Source organism: Pezoporus occidentalis, unplaced genomic scaffold (assembly GCF_034315485.1).
Source record: "Pezoporus occidentalis ecotype Australia unplaced genomic scaffold, CSIRO_AGI_Poc_V1 ctg130, whole genome shotgun sequence".
Taxonomy (NCBI): Eukaryota; Metazoa; Chordata; class Aves; order Psittaciformes; family Psittacidae; genus Pezoporus; species Pezoporus occidentalis.
The window spans coordinates 1,011,482-1,030,399 of NW_026913104.1; the positions used below are offsets into that span (position 1 = coordinate 1,011,482).

Genomic DNA, 18,918 nt, shown 5'->3' on the forward strand with positions numbered 1-18,918 from the left:
GACACGAGCTGGCTGCTGATCAACACAAGCTCATCGCTCTGAATGCCCATCCAGGGAAGACCATGCTCCGGAGGCAAGGAGCTTCATGTGGTCAGAACGGGGTCAGTGCTGGGGAGCACAGGCTCTGCAGACCCGGGTCAGGGCAGTTGGCTCCTGGCCCCAGAGCTACAAACTGTGATGGGCCCCCTGCCAGCAAGGACACAGCCGCAGTCAGTGCAGCCCAGTCCCCTGCACACAGACCCTGCCAGTGCATCACAGCCTGGGGGCCATCAGTCACTATCAGCACTCCCTGAGCACCACTTCCCTTTGCCTGCCTCCCGGCACATGGGCTGTGCTGAGTCAGCACATCAGCAGCACTCAGGAGGCACAGGCCACCAGCAAGAGCCACCAGTGCCCTCAGGAGAACCTGTCACCCGCTCCAGGTGAAGCACTTTGCTCCTTAAGCTCCTTAAGGAACAGCCCTGCAAGCAGGATTACAGCAAATCACCTCTCGCGCTTGGTCAGCGGCCACCAGGCTCATGCCCTGCTCCCTGTGGCATCTGCCCCTCTCAGCACTGCCACTGCAGCAAGAGAGCCCTGGAGGAGCATCCGGACTTGCTGACCTGTGAGCAAATATCAAGCTCAGAGCACTGACTTTGGGCAAAATCCTTTAATTCTCTGCATGCCCCTGGGGGAAGCAGTATTGATTGCTTTACTACCAGCTTACACATGCTGTGCGGGCAGCCAGCGCTGCCATCAATACCGGCTCTGAGGAGGGAGCCAAAAGGTCACCCCGGTACACGGGGCTGGCCCCACGCTGCGCCAGCACCTGCCCACAGCCCTTGTGCTGCTCCAAAGCCTGTGAGCAGCCAGGCAGGAGCATGGGCTCAGTGCTTGCAGCACCAGCAGCTTACCCTGCTCTGTGCCCTCTGAGCTGCACAGAGGCCATGTCCCATCAGTGCTCCAGCCCATTCCCAGCTGCGGGAAGAGTCGAGGTTCAAAAGCTCTCTGCTCCAATGGGACCCCTGTCCCTCCCGCAGGCCTCATCCCCACAGACCAAAATCAGTGCAGAGCAGGACACATCCCAGTCCACAAGGCAGGCACCAGGGAAAGGGATGCCAGGGGAAGCGGTGCACAATGCCATTTGTAGCGAGTTCCTTCCCCTGTGGCTCAATCAGCTGTGAAAACTCACAACTGAAGCTGGGAATTTATCTCCTGACAACAAGAAAACCAGCTCAGATGCTGGAGTCAGGACACAGACAGCACGGGACGGCTCCTCTCCTGTTGCCCACACCCCTCATGCCAGGTACCCAAAGCGACCAGGCTTGCAGGGACACGGGAGAGGACAGAACAGGGCACACTTGCATCAAACATCCATGAGCCCTGAGAGATACAACAAATACCGACCACAGCACCAAGGAGACCCCGAACACAGCACATCTGCCTGCACCACCAGCCATTTTCCAGTATGAAGGTGGGAGATACTCATCAATAGAAGCCTTTGCTTCGGCAGCATAGGCACAGCCAATAAGCCAAGAAAAACACCTCCATGACAATGAGTTTCGCACGTTGCAAAGCAGATTTCCAAAGAAAATAGAAGCTCCATTCTTACCTGGGATGATAGAAACGGTGTCTTTCTCCCAGGACACAACACTAACGTATTCCTGCACTGAAGAGGGGATGAGGCACTTGAAAACAGCCACGTTTCCACGCATCGACCTTTGGTCCTCCACCCGAACGGTGTACGGTTCCCTGAAAACTGCACAGAAAAGCAGGAGGTGTGACAGTGCTGGGGGAACACACACTTCCTTTTGCTTTAATCCCATGATTCCCAAACAAACCAACCCACCCAGCAGCAAACTGCTTCCATCCCAAGCACAGAGCCCACCTTCCTGGGGAAGGAAGAGGCTCTCCTCTGGAGAGCACAGCCCTGTGCTTGGCACACAGAGGGATGCTCCTGCTGCTGGGACCCTGAAACGGTCCCCAGTGTCACCTGGCCTTGGCACTAAGGCAAGCTGCTGGTTTTATAGTCACCAAGGTGGCTAAGGCAGAGGTTTGAAGCACCCGGATTTCAGCACAGGGACCAAGGGTATTCCGTAGCTGTAATGTTCAACCTGCACCTTGAGGTAATCACTTCACTGCTGGGTGCATGCTGAGAACGCAGCCATGAGGCACCGGGAGATACAGCCCGTGACACAGAGCCTGGCATGCTCCTAAACACACCAGAGGCATACTTATGGAAGCAGATGACACTTCCCCAGGCCATGTCACGGTGGGAGCCATGAGCTGTCCCCGCCATGGGCCCTATTCCTCAGGGAGATGCGCATCCCTCTGACAGCCCCTGGACCAGTGACAAGGCGCTTCCCAGTGCCACAACCCTCCAGCAGCACTCACTGGGGTGAGGTGGATTGACCCCAGCCTCTTCAGCACAACAAAAAGGTGTCACCATGCCCAGTAACACATGCAGACACCACAAACTCTTCAAGTTGAAGTACGAAACACAGTGAGTGCAGGCACCTCTTTACCGCAATAGTAATTGTGCCCTGTAGGACACAAGCACCTGGGCATCACTATCACCAGAGACATGCATTCACTCCGGCATTCAACAACACCCCTCGGCCAGAACAAAAGCAGCTCAGTGAATCTCCCAAGATAGAACTCCTTCGCAGCCCAGAAGGAAGGTGTTTTCCCGAGTGGAAAGCACCCGCTGGCGATGCATCACATACCTCGCACACACAAGCGAGCAGCGAGGGGCTGGCTGTTCCCACCTCCATTCCCCTGGCTTCCACAGCACCCTGCGCTGCAGCAAGAGGTTGGGACAAAAGCAGGGGCACATCCCAGGCTCCAGCCTGGGGTGCAGGGGGACAGTTGCCACTCTCCCTCTGACAAAGGAGACCAGCAGCAGCACTGAGACATGAAGTGCAAGCTGCAGAGACCTTTGCCTCTCCTGCACCGCCTGCCTGCCACTCACAGAGCCCCAAAGGAAAGCCAGGAAGAGGGTCTGGAGTGGCCTCCAGCTTGCTCCAGTTATTTACCAATGCCCCAGCCAGGAGGACAAAGGCTGCACCATGGAAAGGGACTCCAGAGCCAAAGCAGATTAGGCTGGAAAAACCTTCCTTAATCACATGGAGCAGGAGGTTTATTCATGGGCTTTAAAGGCCAGCGGGGACCAGGAGGAGCATCGTACATGCTCCCCACGGCTGCCCCAACCTGGAGCACACCTCATGCAGGGGTCCCCCAGCAATGACCCGCACCAACCTTTGCAGCCACAGCTCTGGCCTTTTTCAGCCCCTGGGAATAATCCCTACAAGGCCACAGCTCCCCATTGGATAGGGACTTGTTCCGTGTGCTCACCAGCAGCTTTCCCAAAGCTTCCAGAGGTTTTTCCAGCTCCCCATATTTGCAGCTGCCGTTTGTTTCTTTGCTTTCTTTACGCAGCTTTAATTGGCTTTAGTCGGTGCGTGGCCATTACAAAGCACTGGAGAGTGACTGGGACACGACACGGCCGGGAGGGAACAGGAGCAGGGGAATGTTTCACAACTGCTTCCAGAAGCCATAAAGCCACAGCACTTGGAGCTGCCACACCTGGAGCCGCAGTGGCCCCCGGAGCCCTGCATGGCATCCCCCCTGTGTGCTCACACCCCCTGCTAACTGCACCTGCTAAAGGGACATGGAAGGCTGGGCTCCCAGCCGAAATCCCACTGTGCATTGAGAGAGGGGAAAGAAAGCCAGGGCTCTGCTCTGCTCCCGGCTTGCTATGATCCCAAGGAAGTCCTCAGCAGCTCCTCCTCCTGCCCCGCAGGAAGACAAGGGGCAGAAGACAAGCACTCTGTCCCGCAGCACATCCAGAGCACTGACTCTGAGACACCCATCCCTGCTGCTCCAGCCCTGGCCATCCACAGCCCCAGCACCCTGGCTCCCCATGAGAACCCCATGGTCTCAGGCCCAGAGTCATCAACACCAGAGGAGCCACAACCATGCACTGAGCAGCACAAGCATGGCACAGGGGACGCAGCCATGTCACCAAGGAGCCACTCTGCAGCCTGCAGTGCCCGCTTACAGTGCTCTGTGCCTCCTGCCCCGAGCCGTGGTTTATAGGTAACCTCCAAGGGTGGGTAAATAATTCACTCTGCAGAAGGGGGTTAATGCCCATTTACTCTGCAGTACAAGGTATTAAAATAAAAAACCCTGTAGTCACTTCTGTCATGCTCCCTCTGCTAGCCCCACTTTTAATAGGTTACATAATGAAGCCATTCCTGGGCTATTAGCCCTCCTCAGCCTGGTCAATAATTTACTATAATGGCTTTTGGAATCAGCTCTTTGCCATATTCCTCCTCTTTTTTCTCTGTTTAATAAGCCTTGGCAAGCTGGGGCTGGATGTGACAGTGGGAACAGCCCTGAGGAGGGCTGTGGGACACAGTGGGGTCTCCCCACCGTGGACAGATGTGGTCCAGCTCCTCCTGTGAGAAGCTCCCATGCATGGATGGGTATAACAATACGAGTTCAAAGGGAGAGGACCTCTGCAGCCACACTACAGCCTCAAGACACATGCTGGAGACCCCCAAGCCCATGCTCCTTCTCTGGTGGCCATCCCTGCCCTGGTACAGAGCTGGCTCTTAGCTGGGGCAGGATGAACACCTTACCAAGCACCCTGCCCTTCTCCCTGCTCCCTGCCTATGCAGCATCCATTGATCCCTTTGCAGAACCCTGTTACCGGCCCATGCCAGGGAGACAGAGGCGAGTGGGTGCCTCTCAATGGGCCAACTGACAGGCCACGGAAAAGACCAGAGAGAAGGCAGCACCTCATCCAAACCCCAGCGCCCGCAGCGAGCTCCTACCTGCTTTAACACGGATGTTTGGGCTCCTGATTTTGCCAGCCGAGTTCTCCGCGGTGCAGAAGTAGTCGTTGTCGTGGATAAAGCTATTGAAGGCTGATGGCGAGAAGGGGTAGAGCTGCAAAGTCCCATTGGCATGGACATGCCGGATGTGGGGCACATCGTAGATGTCGTCGCCTGTGGCCAGGTACCACCGAAGGACGGCGCTGGGTGACCCTGCTGCCGGGCAGGGGATCACCACCCCCACTGTGCTGGAGAAGGTGACCTGCTGGATAGAGTCGTTCACAAAGTAGAGGCTGGTTCCAACATCTTCAGCGTGTGCTGTGGAGGAAGCAGAGGCCACAAAGGCACGGGGTTAGTGCAGAAATGGCCAATCCCACCGGCACAGAGATTACCCCCAGCACAACTGCCCCGAGCCCAGCCCCTGGCCCCCACGTACAGCAGAGCAGAGAAGCAGCAGTGCATGGGCTGGAAGCATAAAGGCCACCTTCATGGGCCAGCGCTCCTGCTCGCAGCACGGGTCAGGGATCTGTGCAAGCAAGGAAGGGTACCCAAGGTATCCCCCCAAGGCTTCTTCAGGTGGCTCTTAGCTTGTGGTCCAACCGTGCCTCAGCACCCAGAGGCCTCAGGACACCCATGTGCAACAACAACAACAACCCAAGCACAACAAACCACTGATGTTCCTCCTGCAAACCCCAATGTCCCCCAACCCGGAGCAGCAGAACATCAATACCCCTGTGCCCCAGCAGCTCCCCAGCACGGCCCCAGGTGCCCATCAGCAATGCAAACACATCCAGTGCAAGCCTTCCCTGAGCAGGGCACAGATCTTTCCTGCTACCCCGTCATTGCTTCCAAAAGCTGCATGAGCTCTCAGGAGAGGGGCAGGAAAACTGGAATCAGTGCTGCTTCCCTTTGCCCAGAGCCAGAGGAAGGGATGCAAAGTCCCAGTTCCCCTAAGCCCAAGCTTAGGCTCAAGGGCACGCTCCAGGGCTGAGCCTGCAGCCACCCAGATGCCCGGGAGCATCTGTGACCACTGCAGGCAAGCACTTCCCTTGCTCAGTGTGAGGGAAGGGACCTCTTCACCCAACTCCTCCTGTTTCTCTTTCCCACTCTGCAGGACCACGAGCTCCCCCTTCACCACCAAAGCAAGACTGGCTCTAAATAAGGCTGAGGAGGCCCCCAGTCACTCGGATCCGGTTTCTTTTTATAGCCGCACTCTTTCCAAGTGGGCGGAAGGACAGGGATAGCAAAGCGGCCCTCGGCATGGGTATTAATAGCTCTGGCTGAGAACGCTGCTCGTGGTGCCGCAGAGCCAATAAGCTGATCACTACGGTGCCGCCGGTTCAAACTGAGTCACGGGGGACCCTCCGTGACCTCGATTCCTTAACTTGGGGAGGAGGGGATGGGAGCAGGAGGGAGAAGGAAAGCCTCATCCATACAGATAGCCTTGCTGCAGCTCCTCGCCCGAGGAGCAGCTGGTTGAGTGTCGCTACCCATGGCCACTCGCATCGCCGCACCAGCCAGCTCCGCACCATCCTCAACCAGGTCAAGATGGGAAACCACCAAACACCTCACCCCTTCCCAGAGCAAAGTCTTCCCCATCCTTCTCCCAGCAGGACAACCAACCTTGTGCCTCTTCCAGCACCCACGAAACCAGAGGTGAGAGCATCTCGTTCTTGCACTCTGTGTGCTCTGCACTGAATCATCACCTAAAATGACAGAGTTTGCTCCTTTGCCCAGGTCAGGGGCACTGCACAGCCAGAGCCATCTGTGTGACGGATTAGTCGACTAGCGAGGTCCAGCGCTGCCACCACAACAGACAACAGATTTATAGGTCAAGAAAGCCTCTCCATATCTCCACACACACCAGTTCCCTGCACCCGGGCACCAGTACAAGCAGACAAAGCCATTCGTTTTTAACTCCCTCCCTGACAGCACCAGGGGAAGGATGGACCAGAGGAGCGAAGGGCTCCCGCTGAGCCAGGCTTTACAGAGCTCCGGGGCCATGGCACGGCCCCGCAGATGTCATTTGGTGACATCTCCAGGCTGGTTTGTCGCCATGAATCAGCATTTCCCTTCACCAGAGCAGCGCCGTGCTTCTCCCAAATACATGAAAGAGGAAGGCGCACGTTTGCAGGCAGAGGAAGGGAAACAAAGCAGCAGGGTGCAATGTGTGGTAGAGCCTGCCACCCCAGCAAAGCAGAAGGTCCTGGAGCCAGGGCAGACGGTGCCCATCCACTCGTTTCAGACTGGGAACATCCCACTGTGCTCAGCATCCATCCAGCTCTGCCCCAGCCTCCATCCAGCACCACCATCCCTGATCCCAGCCCATGGCTCCTGCTGTAATAGGGATCAGAGAGCATCCCCAGCCTGACAGGGAAACATCTCCTTCCCAAGCAGTGCCCAGGAAGGTCGAGAGATGGATGGGTGAGGGGCTGGAGAGTGGAAAAATACCTCATAAACAGGGGAATTCAGATTACCCATAAAGCTTTTTCAGGTCAAAGGGAGAACCAGATTTTTCATAGAAAATGGAAGTTATGGGATTGCCAATAGTTATGTGACAGACGCATAGAGTTAAATCCATATAATCTCCTTTACCATTTAGCATTGAGCACCATCCTAATTCCATGTTTCATAAAACTGTCTCCAAATCACTGGGAGAGATTAACATTTTAGAAATAGCACTGCAATATTTTTAACCCAGAAATCACTGCTCACATCTGGTCAGCTCTGCTGACCCTAACCTAGATATCGAGGGCATTAATGCCCATGAACCTGAAAAGGGGAGGCTGGAGGAGCCACGGCTTCTGCTGGGGAAACACAACGCTGCAGGCGCACGGCACCGACCCTGCAGCCAGCACTGGGAGCCACCCCAAGCCCAGCACCCAGCCACACACTGCCTAGCTTGCTCTGAAAGGCAGGTATTTGAAGTTATCAGAGTGCAATCTTCTTAAATTGTAGTAAATTACAACCTAGAAGTATTGAAATATTAATATCTCTATCTGAGCTGGGAGAAGCAAGTCATTTTGCTATCACACCGTTAGAATATTTACTAGGACTTTCCAAACTCCATCACCTTCAGCAGCACTGCAAAGTGCTGTGCAGAAAGCACTTGTTTGCTCTAGGAGGGGGCTGTGGTAGAACAGCCATAAACTGACCCCAGGATCTGTCACCAAACCACCTATTTCTGAAGAGGCAGCTGAGGTGTAGCTGTGATTCCCACACAACGAGCAGCACAGGCTGAAACCTCAGCCTGCCACCTCGCAGGTGAGTGCCCAGCGTTGCAAACCCTCCTTTCTGCACAACCATAGCAGCAAAAAGCCCAGCGAAGGGGCTGAAGGAGCCACCAGGACTTGTCCAGCTGCAGGGATGCTGGGAAAAGCAGGCTAATTGCCACCTCACCAATCACTTATTATCCTCATTAAGGGTGGTTGACACCTGCCCTGTTCAAGGAGAAAGCCAGCCAAAGCTTGGCACTCATTGCAGGGCGGGGGTTACAGGTAGCTGGCAAGTACCAATCCTTCCTCTCTACTGCCTTAAGATACAACAGTAATTCCATCACATCCTGCCCCCACATTTGTAATGCTGGAGCAGTCTTTGGCCTTTCCTGGAACAAGCTTCCTTCAAGCTCTCATCTTCAGGACACTTAACAGCCTTTCTCCTAATGAAGGGAGTGACCTTAGAGCTGAGAAGTGGCATCTCCATCACAAAGGGAAGAGGGAGAGAAGCAGCTAGCAAGGTGAGAAGCACACTGCTAGCGCCCTTTCAAGCAGAGCTCAAGAGGAGCACACACCCTGCCAGGAGCATGCCACAACCCCACGGATGCCACCCCACCACGGTGGCTTTCCAGCCCAAAGGGTTAAAGCCATGGCTACATCCCACCTCCACAGGAGTCACAAGCTTTGGGCAAAGCCCCTCTGGCCTGAGCACCATTGTCCTCACAGCCACCAGCCGAAGAGGGAGCAAAGGAGAACGCTGCCTCTGGTCCCTCTGTGGGTAAGGGCACTGCTCACACAGGCTTGGAGTGCAAGCTGCCCGCTCCTTAATGCATCTGCATGGAAATTAAGGCCTGAACCACCTCCAGCTATTACGACAGCACCCAGCCTGAGCCTGTAACCCTTGCCTGGAACAAAAAAGCTCTCCCCACTGATTTGCTATGTACCAGGGGCAGGCAAAGGGATGCACCAGAAGCCATGCACACCAGGCTTCCTACAGAGCCAATGGTCCATTGCACCTGGCACACCACAGCCCTCCCATTCGCTTTACAACACAGACATGAGGATTTCCACCATGTGGCCAATGGGTATGAGACATGGGGGGCACGGATCAATAGAGCAGCCTCTGAAACCTCACCCACCTTCTCCTTTCCCCCTCCAAGTTGTGCTCGCTCCCTTGTCTCACGGAGACGCGCAGCCACAGCCCTTTCCAAGAGGCAGCAGCTGGGGCAGGCAGCAAGCGTTAGCAAGAGTCGGGAAATGGATTTCCTAAATATTTGGTACAGCTCTGCTGGCAAATGATGGCGGCGAGAGGCAGATTGCATGTGGAGGGGTTTGCTTCTTACAGATCCACAAGCAGGGAGAGGGGAACTCACAAAACCATGATTATGTAAAAAAGCTGTAGCTGGCTATAATCTAGATTGCAAAGACAAGAAACACTCTGCACGCAAACCTGCCACCATGTAAGTAAAGCACACATCACGACTGCAACGCCGCACGCCTTCCTCCTTCGTGCCCTCCTCGGAAGTCACCCCTATTAGCAGTCCGCTGATCTGGGTGAGATGACTTCACGTTATCCAAGGCACAGCTCGGAACTCGGTGCTGCCATGTCAGAATTCCTGCCACAAAGAGAGGCTTCCAGTTTCGTTCTCGCACTCGGCTCATCAGCTGCTTCAGAGGACAGAGCACTCCTGGTCCCTCCACCCCACGACTACGCGGGCAGAGACCCAAGCACCATAGGAGAAAGGCGCCCGGTGCCATGGCTGCCCAACGCTAAGCCTGCAGCTCCCAGCTCCGGGAAGGGCTGCTCCATAGCACAGCCCTGGCACTCGCCACCCGCACCAGGCACAGCCTATCCCTCCAGAGAGCAAACACACCAAGAAATATTAGGGCTGCCTTATGGATTTTCTCATCCAAAAGCAGGAGCAGCCCTAGGTCCATGCAAGGTGCAGGTGAGGGCACTGGGCAAAGTGCCACCGTGGCTGCTTGTGCTGGGAAATGCTGGCTATCCGCAGGATAAACACACACCGGGCACGGCGAGGAGTTGAGCACTGCAGGCTTCTCCTCAGTGCATTTAATGAGGGTTCCATGTTTCATTTCAGAGACAAACGAGCACTGTGCCACACCGGGGGGCCGAGATTAAAACACGCAAGCTGCATCATTCACTGCACCCAGTACAGGAACATGATGTAAATGTAATGCCAATAGAAATCAGGCAGCGGAGATCCAGCACGAACACGCAGGGAGATGCTGTTCCAGCTCCAAGCCTCTCAATTTTGACCAGTATGCTCTTCATCGCACCGCTCGCCCCTTGCCTTCCCTCCTCCTCTGCCTGGCTACTCTTGTTCATTTCACCACACCATCTTCCTGCTCAACTCCTGCTTGCGTGCTTGCCAGCCACCTATTTCTGTTTGGTTTACAAGTGGGGGAAGAAATGAGCAGCTACAACCCATCAAGGGAATTCTCAACTTCAGTGGTCCCCTGGATCGAGCATTTATTTTCTTTCAGCTTCTACTTGTGCTCTTGTTCTACAGCAGGAACGTGTTAAAAGGATGTGCTTCAGTGCCCAAAAATATTAAGTATCTGAAAGGTTTATCATGCATTAAGCAATTCATTTTTTTGTATCCTATTATTATAATGAAACTTCCATTGTATTGCTGTCCTCTCTTTGGAACCGTTTCACTTTAACACTTTGCATCACCAGGACCATTCAACACTGAAGACACATTCTATTTCTTTTAAAAAAAGAGAAAATGAGGCCAGGAGGAGTTGTGCTAATGGAGGCATTTAATTTGCTCTTCTCAGAAGAGATTGCTCTGTGGGAAGAGATCCCTTTTCCAAGAAGCTGGGGCTGAAAACATGCAAGAGCAATAAACCCAATGCAGCTCTTTATTATTTGGACTATAGGGGGGAAGAAATGGGAGCATCCTCGACGGTTATCTGCTTTCGGTGATGTTTCCTCCTTGTAGCACAGTCAAAAAATGCAAATGTAAGCAAAGCAGATGCTGGCACATTCAGCGCAGCAGATCCTAAACACAATAGCGATTTTGGGTAAAGCTCCCAAACGCAGCTTTGCTCCAGCTCAGCTAAAGCAGCTATTCCATAACTGGTAATTGATGGAAGAATTGATCACCACAACACACCGGACAGGACGCCCTAATAAGCCTCGGCACATATTTGTCATTGGATTCACATGCAGATACATGGGTAACGCAATAGGCAGCACGAGAGAGCTCATCTCAGGAGGCAGCTCCGTCCCTTCCTTCACTTTCCTCATTTCCCAAAATTTCCCCCTTGCTGCTCTCCAATGTCAGAAGGGATAATTAGGGCAAATGTCATTTCCCACCTGCCGAGCAGGTAATTTCCCCAAAGGTGGGCGCTTCCATCACTGCATCTGCAGGTCGGGCCGGGTGCAAGGAGGCCATTTATTACAGCAACACAATTAAAAATTCCCGCAGATTCGGAAATGGGCAATTCCTTTATGTAACCTCCATCGATCGTGGCAACAATCGCACTGTGCTTTAACAACCCACGTTCCGTGCAGCTTGCGTTTTTAATTGCATCTACAGCAGAGGCTCGGTTTAGAGTATTACCTCTATGCGTTTGGAGAGCATTCGCTTAATCCCCAACTTTAATTTAATCTCTCATCTTTAAACGTGTGCCTGTCTCCTTGACACACTTGTTTCACGATCCCCCCCATTCCTGATATCAATCTGATTTATGCCGAGGCGCTGGGTTACCGTTAACACGGCGTTCCTAGAGGGAAGGATGCAGGCTTTGAAGCACCGCTGGGTCTCGCCTGCGTTGCGGGATCGGGCTATTGCTCCAGGTCGCGCCGGGAGCGGGCACAGGGCACGGCTCTTCCGTTCCGCCGGGGCCGGAACCGGTGCGGCATCCCGAGTCCGTGCCATCACCGGCTCCCCGGGGATGCGCCGAGCCGCGGCTCCGGGACCGCCCCGCTCCGCGCTGCCCGCTCCGAGCCCCGCGCTCCGCCGCTCCGTCCGGGGCGAGCGCTCCGACAGCCGCGAAGCCCCTCTGCCGGCCGCCCCGGCGGGGCGCACCGAGCCCGGCGTCCCGAGCCCCGCTCCCGGAGCGCCCGCCGCGACCCGGCCGGCGCCCGGCGCCCCCCCTTCCGCAGCCCCGTCCGCGGGGGTGCACGTACCTTTCCGCAAAGAGTACAGCAGGAAAAAAGTTACCAGCCACATGCCATAAAGAGCACCTATGGCCCCGGGCTGCGGCGCAAGTGCGGGCGGTGCGGTGCCCCGGCGTACCGCGCTCGGTGCCGCCGCGCTGCCGGGCAGGGTGAGGTGCCCAGAGCCGAGCTCGCAGCCGCTCCTCCTCCCCTCTCCCGGCGAGTGGCGGCGGGCGGGTGGGCCGGGCTCCCGCGCACTCCCCGCCCCGCTCCCCGCAGGGCTGACGGGCGGCAGCGCCCACTGAGCGGGACCCCGCGGACGGGGCGCGACCGCGCCGGACCCCCCCTTCCTGCTGCTGCTGCTCCCCGGCAGCCAGCCCCGCCGTGGGCACCGCCGCTCCCGGCAGGGCTCGCCCCCCCCCCCCCCCGGGGCTTAACGGGAGCCGGTCACGCTCCGCCAAGCCGAGCCCTCGGGGCTGGAGCACACGCAGCGGAGGCAGCAGCCGGCCCCTGCAGACCGCCTACGGGAGGGCGGCTCATCCCCGCGGGGAGCGTGTGCTGCCCGCACAGCAGCCTGGATGCGCGTCGGGGCTCAGCCAGGACACAGGGCAGCTCTCCTCCTCCCCGAGTCTCCCGGGCGCTTTCCAGAGGACACGAATGGGGCTTTCCCACCGCGATCCCAAGCTGCTTCCACCGCACGGACACAAGCAGGATAGGGCCTAGGGACTTGATTACACATTCGTCCCTCGAGTCAGCAAACAACAAATAAACACTAGTTAATGCTTTACTTCGGGGGCGATTTATGTGAGGCTCAAACCTAGGATCTTACTCCCCAAGACAGACACACCAGAGCCAGTTTGGACCATTAGAGCAGCTCAGAATGTGCTCTCTTGAAGTGATTATAAGAGATTCTCTCTGCTTTCCAAAACAGCCTTTCCAATCCCAATTTGTTGGAAAATAAGCAAAGATTGAAGCATTCTGATTTCAAGCAAAACAATGAGTAGAGAAAACATTATGTACCGATTTTTCCTTTTTTTTTTTTTAACAAAACAGCACTGTTTTGCTTCATTGGAAAACCATCACCACCCAGTTAAAGAATTAGGAACACGACTCCTTGGCCATTTTCAACCCACATTGGTTCACTGCAATTCCTCACTCTTGGGAGTTCCCCGGAAGAACCAGAGAGCTCACCCCCACCACCGAGGTGGTACTTTCACAGCGTGGGGGAGCAGCTCCTGTTTTGCAGAGGAGGGACACAATCAGAGGACACAGAATCTGGCAGGACTATGCAAAGATCCTGCACACCCACCCCACGTCCCCATCCCCTCCCTATTCCAGGCCACCCACACCAGATACCCTCAGTTTCATAAGCAGCAATCACCTAACCCATATACATGCACCTGCCCAGACATCAGTACCCAAAAGCCAACAGCAAAGGTGGGAGCAAACACTGCCCATGCTATGAGGGCCTCATGTACCGCATCCCTTCCTCCTCCTCTTCTCCAAAGAGATGCTTCCCCTTCCTCCATGCTGCCAGGCTCCATCGCTCCATCACCACCTCCTGTTCAGCCCATTCCCAGGCCACCCCAGCACTGTCACCACGCAGCATGTGGGTGTCCTGGCACACAGCCCTGCCACACGTGCTCCTCCCCAGCCCCACACTGTCACTGCTGCTCACTCGTACCCCCGGCCGGGCCATCAGCATCCCGAGAGGCGATGAAGCAGCAGCTGATGCACACCCGCTGCCCACACATCACATCCCTCTAGGAACTGAGGTGCATTTCAATCGCCACCTACATCCATATACAGATGTTAGCCGAAACATAGCAAGGAAATAGGTATTCAGGCGCATACCCAAGGCAACAAGCAGATCCTGGGCTCTGGGGAGCCCCAGGCACATGCCAGGCATCTGCCCCCTTTCCTCCCCAGCAGCTGCTGCAGCATGGCAGCACAGGCCAGGCTGCTAGCAGGGATCTTCCTGCCACCAAAACTGCTACAGCATTTCACTCCCCAGCACGCTGTGTGTTGGGCTCAGGTGCAGTTCTACCCTCCTACACTCGGGAGTGAATGAAAGCGGGGTGCGGGGGCTGGCGGGGCACTCACTGGCACAGCGCCCGCAGAGCCTCACAGATCTGTTGGAGGCACATGTGCAGGGGAGTAAACGCTACTCACCAGCTCATTTTTAGCTCCCTTGGCTGCTCAGCATCTCCTGTGAGCTTCCTCATCAGCCCTAGCTCAGAGCATCAGCCTCTACCGAGAGCACTAACCTCCCCCTGCCAAAAGCTCCTTCATCAGGACAGGACAGCATCAGCTGGCGAGAGGAGAAGCAGCACCAAGAGAGGCAACCAAATGCCGTCAGGCTGAACCACCAGCCCCAGGTCACGCTCAGAGAGCCACGGCACGCCCGAGCTGCTTGTGCCCCCCATCACAGCCCCATTCGCCCCTCCATTGACTGTTCAGCCCGGAAGCACAAGCGGGTCCGGCAGCAGAGGGCAGGCGGCCAGGCGCTTCCTGGGGACCATTTAGGGCCATCAGCCTCCCGGTATTTGAATAGGCACTGGAAGCGTTTGCCCATCGCCTTTGCGTGAGCGACCCCGTGCACAGGCTGGGGGGCGCCCGGCTTCGTGCGGCTCTGATTGGGAAGGGCTGAAAGCCATCACGTTAATTATTTAGGCAGCAATGAGTTGCACTTGTGGCTCCCAGAAAGCAAGGGCAGCCCTAACGCTGGGAGATGCGCGTCTCACTGACCCGCTAACAGCGAGCAAGCAACCCACCAGAGCAGCAGCAAGCCTCGCTGCAGAGGGGAAGCTGCTACTAAGGAATTCGTGCCCTGGCCCAAACACTACAATATACACAGGCGAAACTCCAGCTACACAAACGTGTGCAGCCCTGAGCCCCAACAGGCTTCCCCCATGGAGAGAAGGGCCTCCCTGCCCTTCAGCATGCATAGCAGGGTCCTTCCCGCAAAAGCCGTGCCCAAGGACAGAGGGGGAGAGGTCGAGTGCTGCCACAACCCCCTTGACCCAGCCAGCCTCCTTTCACCTTCCCCCTCCCTGCATTCGGTTTGGCTCCAGGCACCATTTACCCTCGGATCCAGGACTCCCCAGAGTTCTGGGGTTGCAGGGGCGCCCCATGCTCACAATACCCTGTTTGCCAGCCAGATGCTTTCCCTAAGGATAGCTCTTTCACCAATGTGCAAAAACCACTTTCCATACAAGCACACAGCAGGTCCCTGGGGAGAGCAGCCAAAGGAGGGGCCTGAGAGGCACCCCTCAGCTACTATGATCACTTGCAGGCCAAGGCTTTGCTATGTGCCAGCACAGAGGCACTGCAGAGGGGCACACAGCGCTGTGGGGAACAGCTCTCACCCCAGCATCCCTCCAGCCAGTGCATGCCTGGCCTCCCACCGGTCCTAACCCCATGTCCTCAGCCACCCTCCCAGACAAATCCCCCGGAGGAAGCAGTCATTAAAACAAGAGGGCTACTTACCCTGCGGCGCCGATTGCCACAAGGCGCTTCCCACACATCCAAAGCTTCACCCAACAGGACCTTGCAGGAAGCAGATCCATCCTCCCATGACCCCTGATCAAGTCCCCTGCTCCACAGAGGGCACAGCACAAGAGATATCCTCCATAACAATCCCAAACTCCACAGAGCCACTTCTGCAGCCCAGCACTCGAAGGTGGGGGAAGAAGAAGGTGGTAATTGCAGGCTGGGCTGCAGCTGGGCTCAGCAATTATCACACCACCAGGCACACCTGGCTGTGAAAGGGCTGTTCCCTTCGGCGCCCGTCTCCCTGGACACAGTCACCCCCAGCAACACCAACACAGACCAGTTCCATCCCATTCCTGCACCCTTCTCAGCCCAGCCAAGGGGCAGCAGCCCCAAATCTGGCCCTGTACGGGTGCTGCCCGGGCGGTGACAGGAGTAAGGTGCCCTAGCTCGCCTGTGGACATGTCGCAGCCTTCCCGCATCTGTGCCTCAGTTTCCCCAGTAGCAGAAGGAACCGGTTGCCACATGGGGCAGTGGGAGGATAAATGTCCTGGAGGTGGCAGGGGGCTGGTACCCAGGTGAAGGGGGCTGGCAGCCCCCGGCCAGGCAGATGCCAACAGGTTGATGTGCCCCAAAACACGATCCCACTTAAATCCCCTGGGTTCGAGCAGCTTCAAGGGTTCCCATAAGGGACCCCCCAGGGCCGGGGCCTCCCGAGGCGGCAGCAGCAGGGCCGGGGCCTCCCGAGGCGGCAGCAGCAGGACCGGCAGCCGGGATGCTGCGGGACCCGCCGCGCTCCGCTTCCCGGGAAAAGCTGCTCCCAGGCGAGAAGCTGGATCTGTGCTTCCCTCCAGTGGTGCAGCGCGGTAGTGCGGAGCGGGCCGCGACTCGGCTGCTCTCGGAGCCTTCATCCCGCGGCCACCGAGGGATGCGCTCACACGGCGTCACTGCGGCCGTCCATCTACCTCAGTGTGAACACTCAGTGCCTAACAGCCGCCGCTCTGGGGCGTGTGCGACATGGAAATGAGGGCTCAAGCGTTATTTACTCGGGCTGCGAGGGTAATTGAGGAGCGCGGAGCGCTGCTGTTTTGGCAGACGTGGCTGCTGATGGATGCGCTGCCTTTTCGGGAGCAGAACAAAGGGAGAAGGAGGCGTGTGGCTGGCTCCCCGCCAGCCCGGCCCCATCTCTCCACGTCGTCAAGTGTTCCTCTTTGGCTCCATTAGTCACCATTTGCTGCTCTCCTGTTTTAACTAATGAGGAGACATTTTGCATTCACGTTTCCTCTGGGGCCAAACGCATCCCTGGCATCGTGGAGATGGCGGAGCAGCGCTGGCGGGCTCCAGCGGCCTCCCTGCTCCTCCTGTTCCTCATCTCCTCCTGTTCAGTCATGGATTAAGCACAAGAAAGGCCAAGGCACAGCCAGCCAGAGCCCCTCTCCCTTGCACCTGTCTGTCCAGAGACTGGCAAAGCAAGCGGGGAATAGCCAGTGCCAAAGGGAAGCTGTTCAGAACTGGAATTCTTCCCAGAGGAAAAGGACACTCCAGTTCTGCACCATATTATTGACCCAATCCCCTTTGTGTCACAGAAAAGATTTACTTTGAGAAGATTAAAGGCTCAAGGGACTGTGAGAGAAATCCTCCAAGATTGCCTGGTTTGGGGGAGAAGATGAACACCTCCATGAAGCCATGGCTCCCAGCTGACCCATGGGGCTGCGGGCACAGGGGCTTGTCCCATGGGGCACCCTCAGATAGGGCCCATGACCCTCCTTGCCCAGGTCCTTGCAGCCAAGCAGACACAGGGTGGCCTTTCCCTGTGTCTTCCCTGCTTCCCACTCCTGGGCTCAATGTCCAAAGCACAGGAAACAGGGAGAGGGGCAGGGAGCCCTGTGCTGGCTCACACCCCTGTGCTGCTGGCAGCACCCCTGCCCCTGGCACAGGGAGGCCACATTTCCCATGCACCATAGAATTTGCTTATGCCTTTCCCCTGCTGTGGTTCCCTGGCTCCATCCTGGAGGGGCACACAGCAAAGGCTGCTCTAAAATTAGCTCAAGTGACAGCCTGGCCTCCAAATGCAACCCCCAGAGCAAGTGTTGAGGTGCTGGCGCTGTCCTGCTGTGCCACTGCACACGCTGCCCGTGTCCCCAGCCCATGGCACAGTGCCCCAGCCCCAGCCAGGGGTGCGAGGGGCTGTGCGTGTGTGCACATGTGGGTGTCCACAAGCCTTGCAGAATAATGCTATTAATGCCATCTGGTGCCGAGACAGAGATCTCTTGTGCAGGGAGCCAGACACGGCTTGTCCACCCCTTAATCTCCTCCCTTGGACACGGGGCTCTGCCTGCGGGGTTCTTGGGGGGCTGGTGCCAGGGTGCACAGCCTGAAGGGCATCCCTGTGCCCTGGGGAAGACGGGGAGCCCTGGGCTGCAGGGTGGTGAGACCCTGCTGAGGATGGGCTCATTCCCCATGGCGCCTGCTTCCCTGGCTCCTTCTTTAGAGGACACAGCCACAGACAGCACACCTCACTGGTGTGTGCTGTTAGACAGGCACTTTTCTCCCCCCACCAAAGGTCTGTGCAAAGCTGCAACAAGTCTTCATGAGTGGGTCAGTGTCAAGTCAAAATCATATTTCGAGATAATCTCCTTAGGGTGTTAAATAAGCACCTCAGATTAGACAAATTGCATGGATTTGGTCTAATAACCTCTCCCCAGTTAATCCTGTTTTACTGTCAATGTCTGACCTCAATCAAAGCCCAAATGGACCAGGCGAGCTGGCTTCAAGTCCACCAGCAGCGCCAGGGTGACCGGGCTTGCAGAAGGCTGTGACACCACCTCCTCCTGCAGCAGGAACCCAGGCTGGATGCACCATCTCAGCCCTATTCTTGCCCACAAAGGATGCCAAGATCGAGCACTCCAAGAAAACAAGTGCACAAGCAGCCCCACACGTGCCTGCTTCTACATCCAACGTGGTCCACAGCCTGCACAGCCCTCACTGTGCATCCCAAGGGAAGCACGTGCCGCATAATTTGGGTACCCACAGCCAGCGCTCATGCTAGCAAGAGGGGAGATCCTTCTAAGCAGCAGGGACGGCTGGAAGCAGGAATGTCCCCCACTCTGCAAACCCAGAATGGAGTCATCCATTCTGCTGCTCCATGTGTGCGCAGAAGCCGGCAGGAACGGCTCCTGGGACTGTGTTGGAAGATGTCTGCAGGGCAGAAAAGTCACTGGTGCGGGGCCAGGAGAGAGCCCATTGAAATGCCTCAGGCGCAAAG

General features: G+C 56.6%; 1 protein-coding gene across 2 annotated transcripts in view; it reads right to left on the reverse strand.

Annotated features, from left to right (window-relative positions):
• DSCAML1 (DS cell adhesion molecule like 1) overlaps window positions 1-12,398 on the reverse strand; it is a 93,603-nt gene extending 81,205 nt beyond the window's left edge. The window contains exons 1-3 of one of the 2 annotated variants that reach the window (XM_062608545.1): window positions 12,192-12,398; window positions 4,818-5,135; window positions 1,592-1,738 (exon numbers count right to left, since the gene is read on the reverse strand). In XM_062608545.1, the coding sequence (XP_062464529.1) occupies window positions 1,592-1,738; window positions 4,818-5,135; window positions 12,192-12,234 (508 nt within the window). In that variant the 5' untranslated portion in view covers window positions 12,235-12,398. The remainder of the gene's footprint in view (window positions 1-1,591; window positions 1,739-4,817; window positions 5,136-12,191) is intronic. The other variant, XM_062608548.1, reaches the window with a different exon arrangement.
• Window positions 12,399-18,918: the final 6,520 nt, after the last annotated feature.